The sequence below is a fragment of the Austrofundulus limnaeus genome, unplaced genomic scaffold (genome assembly GCF_001266775.1).
Source record: "Austrofundulus limnaeus strain Quisiro unplaced genomic scaffold, Austrofundulus_limnaeus-1.0 Scaffold250, whole genome shotgun sequence".
NCBI classification, from domain to species: domain Eukaryota; kingdom Metazoa; phylum Chordata; class Actinopteri; order Cyprinodontiformes; family Rivulidae; genus Austrofundulus; species Austrofundulus limnaeus.
In genome coordinates, this window is record NW_013952652.1 from 541,027 (window position 1) to 550,315 (window position 9,289).

General features: G+C 40.7%; 1 protein-coding gene across 1 annotated transcript in view; it reads left to right on the forward strand.

The window, feature by feature from the left end:
• The window catches only part of exoc3 (exocyst complex component 3), a gene marked incomplete at its 5' end in the record, with an annotated part of 30,859 nt that overhangs the window by 3,543 nt on the left and 18,027 nt on the right, over positions 1-9,289 (forward strand). The window contains 4 exon segments of the mRNA XM_014020368.1: positions 1,398-1,610; positions 7,842-8,020; positions 8,192-8,308; positions 9,095-9,212. Of these exon segments, the coding sequence (XP_013875822.1) occupies positions 1,398-1,610; positions 7,842-8,020; positions 8,192-8,308; positions 9,095-9,212 (627 nt within the window).

Here is a 9,289-nt window from a genome sequence, read left to right on the forward strand (position 1 = left end):
GTACTAGTCACTTTATTGCAGTAGTTTTTCTTTTAGTCAGCAGAAAATGTGGTTAACAAACACAGATAAGCATAAAAAAAAAAATACCGTGATATCGTGATAATTGTTAAAAAATACCGTGATATTTTGGTCATATCACCCAGCTCTACAAATAACTTCATTTCTGGACATTTATGGTTTGATTTCTTTGTATGTATGGATCACTTGGGTTGTTACCGACATCTGGTGAAAATTTCATGTCATTAGCTCCTCTAGTAATATATTTACTGAGAAAAATGGTGACGTGTTCAATACTTATTTTACCCGCTGTTAATTGTAAAACTGTTTCAACAACAAAGAAAAACATTTTTCAAATTTTCAACAATGTTAAAATAAAGTGGATGTTATAACCAGTACTTAAAGTAGAATTAGTAATTTAGACATAAAATAATTCAGTGCTGCCCAACATGTTACAGTATGACAGGACCTGAAGGGGCTTAAGCTGCACATAGTCCTGTCATAAAACTATTTCAGATAACTAGAATGTAAGTGTGGTGAAGCCAAATAAATGTAATATTGGCCTGCCACACGATTAGTTTCTGCCTGCTAAACTGACCCTCTGCTGCGCTCTCATCTTCATCATCAGAGCAGAGACAACTGTTACATTAACAAGAAAGATTTATGACTGAACGAACGTCCCCAACTTTTTATCATCTCTGTGGGTGACAATACATAAAAAACACGTTTTTTTTCTTCGACAACTTGGGTGTGAAAAACTGTGGTTGTTAATGATTCGCTCTGCTAGACGTGCTGCAGGAGAGAGCGGGGAATGATCCCTTCGTAATTTTCCACAGCAGAAGGGGGAAATTTTGAGGATTTATTCTCTCTATGGCTGTTTTAAAACACTATATTTCTTCATTTATTTTCAGAATATTTCAAACTCCTGCTCAGTTGTCTCTGCACTCATAGCCCTGTTCACACAAGTACAATGACGTAACTGATGACAGGACAGTAGAGGGTAAATTTCTACCACAGGCCAACTTCATATCATTTCCACCACATATACCGTGCAGCCCTGACTGTAGTGAAAAACTTATGAAACAAATGTAAAGATTAATCTAATCTTACATTTTAAATGTGCTCATTCTCTCCTGCAGCTGTAAAGAAGTTCACAACACATGACCTCGACCAAACATGATGATTGTAGAAACAGAAAACAGGTCAAATTATTATTTTAGTTTGGTTCCAAAACCAGTGTTGTAAATGTCAAAGCTGTTCCTAAACCCTTCACTTAGTTTAGACTTGAAAGAATTATTTTTTATGAAACAGTTTCCACAGCTGCCTTTTTTATGTTTTAATCAGCATCGAGACGGATTCTGATTCCTGATGTTGTTCAATCTGTTCTGGTTCTCCTCAAGGTTCAAGGATTGTCTGATGAGCTGGCCAAGCAGCTGTGGATGGTACTGCAGAGGTCCATGGTGACCGTTCGCCGGGACCCGACCATGTTGGTGTCTGTGATCCGCATCATTGAGCGAGAGGAGAAGATCGATCGGCGAATGGTTGACCGAAAGAAACAGTCTGGCTTCATCCCGCCTGGAAGACCCAAACGCTGGAAGGACAAGATGTTTGAGGTCAGAGGAAGTCTAAAGCGTAAAAGTCGTACTTCTTAAGTACTCAAAAGTTACAAATAATATAGCTTGGCAGGTAAAACTTGGTCAGTTTTTCTTTTTTTAATGCTCACATCCACCAGTGTAAAGTTCTGCAGCAGGCCTCAGTTCTCAAACATTAGATTTAACAACCACTTCCTGTTTTATTTCCATATTAAACATCAGGCCTTTTTAAAGTCTCCAGCTGCTACTGGTATATGCTTGGCACTGCTAGTTTACTTTAACATTAAATATTTTAAAGATTGAATCCTGTCTTTTAACAGGATTTTATTGTATCTAATGTTTTATTTATCCAGCATTGTCCCATTGAGTCAGCATCCGTTCCTGCTATCAGTCCTTATCAAGATGGTTCAAGATCATTTTCCAACATGTCTGTGTTCACTTATTCACACAGTCTGCAACAACAAGTCTGTTTTCCACAAAAACATGACACAAACAGGAAAAAATAGCCATTTCTATAAAATCCCTGTTTAAGTTCTCAGCAGTTAGCCAAACACATTCCTTAGACCAGAGGTGTCAAATCCTGGACCTGCATCCTGCATAGTTTTCTTGTTCCTCTTCTCCAGCACACCTGATTTGCACGATTAGGTAGTGAACAGGCTTCTGCTTCATATAAAGAGGTAATTAAATCACTACATCAGGTGTGTTGGAGCAGAGAAACAAGGAAAACATGCAGGATAGTGTGCCTCTAAGACCAGGATAAGACACCTGTGCCCTAGACTAAAAATCCCTCAGATTATTCATGTTTGTAGAATGAAACAAGCATTTTAAGAGAGTAATAACCGTGTTTACAGTGTTTCTTCCAACACACAGTCAAAGTTTAAAGGCAAGAGGATGAAAATAAAAAGTTAAATCCATTAAGTTATCCTGGCAGCACATAACAGTTCAGCAGCTTCTCATTTACCAGCTTTAATGGCTCTAAAGTTTGTTTAAATAAGTTTATATATCAAATGAACCTTTACAAGTTTTTTTGTCCCACATTAACAAATAAGCCAAATGTAAAACCTTGGTAGGGAGGTTTGCGGACTTTGAGTTTTCTGGTCTGTAGGAGCAAAACCCAACACCTCAGAGGAGCCAGGAAGACGTGTGCACATTAACAGGAAAGAGTTTCTAACAACACATATAAAATGGACTTAATGGAGCTCCAACTGAACAACAAAGACACATCTTACTAATGTCACAACCTGGCTCAGGAGGTCAGGACAAAAAAGGAGACACACTGATTTTTAAAGTAAATTAATTTTTTTTTTATTGTTTTAAAGTAGATTTTTAAAGCCTGACTTAAGTTAGACAGGAAATATTCAACCAAACAAACTAAACCAAAACTATACTAAATTACTGCGCTAACTATCCATTTATTCATCCGTTATCCTCCTCTTTATCTGAAGTCGGGTCGTAGGGTCAGCAGCTTGATCAGGGAAGCCCACACCTCTCTTTCTCCAGCCACCTCTTCCAGCTCTTCTGGAAGGACTTCAAAGCGTTCCCAGGCCAGCTGAGAGACATAATCTCTCCAGTGTGTCCTGTATCTTCCTCTGGGCCTCCTCCCAGTTGGACATGCCTGAAGCACCTCACTATAGGAAGGCGTCCATGAGGCATCCTAACCAGATGAACCACCTCAACTGGCTCCTCTCGACGTGGAGGAGCAGCGGCTCTACTCTGAGTCCCTCCTGGATGACTGAGCTTCTCACCCTATCTCTAAGGGAGAGTCCAGCTACCCTGTGGAGAAAACTCATTTTGTCCGCTTGTATCCATGATCTCGTTCTTTCGGTCCCTACTCAAAGTTTGTGACCATAGGCGAGGGTAGGAACGTAGAGAGCTTTGCCTTACAGCTCAGCTCCCTCTTCACCACAACAGACAGGTACAGAGTCCACAAAACTGCAGAAGCTGCACCGACCGAACTGTCAATCTCACGCTCTATTCTTCCCTCACTCATGAACAAAACCCCAAGATACTTGAACTCCTCCACTTGAGGCAGAACTTCACCCCCAACCTGGAGAGAGCAACCCACCCTTTTCTGTCTGAGGACCATGGACTCAGACTTGGAGGTGGCGATCCTCATCCCAGCCACTTCACACTCAGCTGTGAACCGCTCCAGTGAGAGCTGAAGATCCTGGCTTGATGACGCCAATAGAACCACATCATCCGCAAACAGTAGAGATGAAATCCTGAGGCCACCAAACCGGACTCCCTCTGCCCCTGGCTGCACCGAAAAATTCTGTCCATGTAAGTTATGAATAGAATCAGTGACAACGGGCAGCCCTGGTGGAGTCCAACTCCCACTCTGAAGGGGTCCAACTTACTGGTGATGTGAACCAAACTCTCACACCGCTTGTGTAGAGACTGAATGACCCATAACAACTGACACACAATACCATACTCACATAGCACCCCCCACAGTGTACCTTGAGTAACACGGTCTACAAAACACATGTAGACTAGATGGCAAAACTCCCATGATCCCTCGAGGACCGTAGTGAGGGTAAAGAGTTGGTCCAGTGTTCCATGGCCAGGACGGAACCCGCATTGTTCCTCCAGAATCTGAGGTTCGACTTTTGATAGGACTCTGCGCTAACTACCATAATAAAAATAAAATCAAGGCCTGCCAATCCCAATAATGATAACAAATAAACCCAACAGGATTAACTGGACTGCTTGCTATGGGAAGAGCAAGAGCAGCCAGATCTAATTGACCCAGGTGCTCCCAGTCTGCAGCTAACTCCAGGCCGCACCCACTTCACCTGAAGAACAACATACAAACATCAGTCCAATGATGACAGGAGTCGTCACACTAACATGAACTCAACCTGACCAGTGTCATCTGTCTGGAAAACCTCTGGGAGGCGGAGCCTATCTTTAATGATCAAACCACGATGCAAACTGCAGTCAGGTGAGTGGACACTGTTCAGAGTCAGCAGAGCTACCAGTTTTATCAGCTGGGAGTTTACTAAGTGTACATGTGGCTGTTTATATCTCACCCAGTGCTAATATTAGTCTTACACTTAAAGACTTACACGAACACATCAGTCAGCTCCAGACCAAAGAGGCTTTCATCATGGCAGCAGGAGACTTTAAACTGAAAAAAAAAAAACATGTTTTCACCAACAGGAACAATGCATACAGGCCATACTTTGCTTCTCTTCTCGCAACTCAATCTAGCTGGTTCCCACACATCATCCATTGCCAATAAACAAAAAGATGACCGCCACGTGTCCTAATGGAGCTGTTTTTTATGCTCCAGTAACATTTTGAGTGATCCAAATGAGAGGTAGAACAGGACTGAGAACAACATTCAGCCTCCCAGTCTGAAGAAACAAAGGATCTAAAGTCATTTAGATACAAATGACCCTCAAATCATGTGGAAAAGCATAAAGACCATGATCGACCAGAGTATAGAAGATTGGCCACAAGATTCATCATTGCTTCATGCTCTGAATAACCTCTACTCCCACTCTGTCGTCACATTCCTCTCACTGCACCAAGTTTGCCATCCTACTGGGAGAGTGGACCTTTACTGTCTGTGTTGAGCGTCAGGTGAATAATACAGAGGATTAACCCTCGAAAAGCAACTGGGCCTGACTAAATCCCTGCTCAGGCTCTGTGTTCAGTTACTCACTGTCCCTATCCTGAGCCATGGTTCCCAACTGCTTTAAGATGTCCTTCATTGTTCCAGTCCTGAAACGTTTGGTTCACAGCCCAACTGAAGCGTTTGAGATGAGTCATCTTTATGTAGTTCATGCCATGGTTCTCAACTGAAAGAAGGTGAAATGCTCTATTCTGATTGATGTTAGTGACAGTCCCAAGTGGGGGAGTTCAAGAGCTTTGCAGCTTTGATCTGAGTCCTGGAGGATGTGTTTGTACCTGACATGAGTCCTGGGCCTCGTTTCAGAAAGCAGGATTAGTGAAAATCCTGAGTTAGTTCTGGTGTAACTCTGTTCATATCCTGGGTTTTGGGTTTCAAAAAGCCATTATCCTGAGTCAACTTATCTTTTCAACTTCCTCCGTGAACCAACCCTGCTCTGTAGCAGGATTACTTGAACAAACCCTGAGTCTGTCTTTAGCTGAGAGCTGCACGAGGACAGAGTCAGACAGGATGTGTCCTTGTCTAGAGGAGCCTGTTGATGTTGGAGCTAATACTCCACAGAAGTCTACATTAGGAGAGGTGATAAGACCTCAGACATCTTGTCATTTCCAGATGGATATCTGTTTGAGCATTTTTAGATGTTCTTTTTTGATTGTGTTTCAATCTTTTCCTTCAAATACACTCAAAACTGTTTCACAGGAAGCTTTAGGGACAGAAAAATAATAAAATTTCAGGTGCATCTCTTCTCTCTTCTATGAGGTAATGATCAGAGGTTTAAAATCTTACAGAAGAAATTTGAGCTCTTTTTTTTTCTGTCCGTCCGTAATTTTTGTAATGCATTAAATTGTCACCTACAATAAATTCTAGCGATGTATAATGTAGACATTTGACTCGGACTGTTTTAAACGAAAACCCGTAGCTGACTCGGTTCAGAAGATGCAGAGAGAGAGAGACAGAGAGAGAGAGACAGAGAGAGAGAGAGAGAGAGAGAGAGGGATGGACGGAGAGAGAGACGGAGAGAGAGAGAGAAGGAGGGGGGCTTCCCCCGCCTCTGTCGGAGCGAGGCAGCGACAGACCTGCAACAGACTCGTCAAGAACTTTGAGACTTTGACCTTAGCTCCCAAAAATAACTTAAATGCACCGTCTGTGTTTTAACAAAAACTCTCAAAAATTACCAACCGAAGCTGCTTTAGCCACAACTCGTGCTAAAAACTCCAAACTTCCTCCCCGCAGCGCTCTGCTGTTTCCTCGCTGCCCCCCCCCCCCCCACACACACACACACATACACGGTGGTTCTTCTATCCTTATGGGGACTTTGCATTGACTTCATTCATTTACCAGGATTTTCTAAAGCCCATCTGACCCTAAACCTAGTCTAAATTTTATTTACCCCGTGATGTGGACTGGGCTTTTGTCCCCATAAGAAACAGTGGGTCCTCACCAGGCTGTTTGTACCGGGGAAATAGTCAAAAATTGTCCCCACCAGGCAGCAAAGACACACCTCCTCCTCCCTTCAGTCAGGAACATTAACCCTTTAGATGCATTAAAATGTAGAAAAACATTATTTTCATAGTGATTGGAAGTTTTTCTATGCTTGTTTTTATATTACATAACTGATATTTTGTATCTATAAAAGTTAGTATAATTAGAACAAAGAAAAATGTGTATTTTGAATAACTGTTACAAATGGGTGTTTTTTATTTTATTATTTTTTTAGGCATGAAACTTCCTTACTCTTTATACGTACAGAGAAGATAAAAACAAACTTTATTGACTCAGACACTAACAGCAGATACAGTCAGAAAGAGTCAGATTATTTTGAAACTTAAAACCCTAAAAAGATGTTCTCGGACACATTTTGATCTGCAACATAACAAAGGGTCAAGAGTTATTCAGCAGCTCCTGCTGCAGACTTTACTACCTTTACTCAGAGCAGCTGAGATTTTTCCAGGCCTCTTAATTCCATCCTGTTCTCTGAAATCACACGTGAGCGCGATGAAAGAGGGTCTCTGTTGGTGATTTCTGAACTGTCAGGGGGAAATGAACATGTTCCCTGCTGTTCATCCATTTAGTGATTCTGTTTTCTTCAAAAGAGATTTAAACTGAGAACTCTGGACTAAGATAAATCTGTTGATCACTTACAGTAATATTAACTTATTCATAGTAAATTATTATCTAACTATCATGAGGAGTCATTAACATTAAGATGTAACATAGTAATTAAATATTCACATATATGTAAATTTTTTATATTTGAATCTGAACTGTATAAATCTGTTTTTTATCAAACAAGTAGCTCTTTGTGTTTGTCCCCTGAAGTAGCGCTCAGTCTCAAAAAGTTTGGTGACTCCTGTCCCACAACAATACTCACTATATTATTCACCATTCAGGCTTTTGGTTTTAGAGATTAGAACAGACATTTTATGCTGGTGCTACAACTTTTTGTTCTGTGCTACAAGATCAGCAACCTCTGTAGCACCGGCGCTATGAGCTAAAAAAGTTAACGTACAGCCCTGTGGAGGTTCTGATTGTTTTGACCCGAGTCTTGGAGGTTCTGGACCTGACCTTAGAGGATGTGTTTGTTTTGACTCAGCTCTTTGATCTTTTTGTTGCAGGTGTTGGAGGGCACTGTCAGCACCCGCATTGAGAGCACCCAGGCAGTGACCAGAGAGGTGGATAAAATGTGGCTTGTCCGTCTGCTCGAAATAACAAGAAAATATGTTCTTGATGACCTTATTATTGTGAAAAACCTCATGGTGCAGTGCTTCCCCCCACACTACAACACCTTCAACAGGTAATAAAAGCTGAAGTATATCAGTCTGTTTTTATACATGTATGATCAAAACAAGGTTTTCTGAGTGGCATTTGGACACTTAAATGTGTTTTCTTGTGAGATGCAGCATCTTTATTTCTAAAACCAGATGTTGAATTGAAAGTATCATTTCCCTTACTAAATGTGTTACAGGTTTTTCGGCCTCTATCACAACGCGGCGTCGTCTCGTGTTAAGGAACTGGCTTTAGATGACTTGGAGGCAAATGAAATTGTATCTCTTCTAACCTGGGTTCTCAATACATACAAAAGGTCAGTTTATTTATCCTTTCTGATAAAACCTCCTAACCCTACATTTTGTTCATCAGTACCTATCCACATTAGTTCTGCTCGTTGTGGATGGTAAGAATGGGCCCATTGCCTGATTAAGTCTGTAATTTCCCTTCATGGGATCAATAACGTATCGTAAAGTAAAGTAAGAGTAGAGTCAGGAATATACAATCTGTACAACTCAAATGACTTAATAAAATACCAGAGACAAAGCGTCCTCCCCTCACTCTCTGGTCATCCCCCTGGTCCTACCATCTCTGAGCAGTCAGTCAGGTGTGTATGACTGAGGGAGGAATTCCCCAAACTTTTATGCTTTCTTCAAAAAGTAAAATAAAAATGACAATTAATTTTATTGAATATTTTATTTTGTAGTGGATCAAACATTCAGTCTTGACTTGTTGTCGGCCAAAGACACAACATCAGTCTCGTTTTCTTAAAAGAAATAAAAATGCTAAAAATAAATTCAAATTAAAACGACTATAAATAAATCTGTTTAGTTTAGTTTATACTATTATACCTATAAAATAATTTTTATTAGGCGTAATGGAATATATTTTAGGCATTAACAGTAAAAGTAATTGCCTTTTAATTTTTACATCACAACAAATATTGAAAATATTTTAATACTGAAATACCACAAAAAAAGTTATCACTGACAGAAGATATTTGCCCATGTCTAATTATTACTTTCTGAGATGCTGATGTGAGTCTGATGTTTTCTGCTAGCTCTGAGCTTGTACTCACATGTTCTTGTTAAATCCGTTACAGTGTTGAGATGATGGGCCATCCAGATCTGTCCTCAGAGTGTGACATAAATCAGCTGGAGCCTCTGCTGCCTCAGGAGGTGGTGAACGAACTGCTCAGCAAATATGTCAAGACTTTTACTGTAAGTCTCACACACACACACACACACACACACACACACACACACACACACACACACACACACACACACACACACAC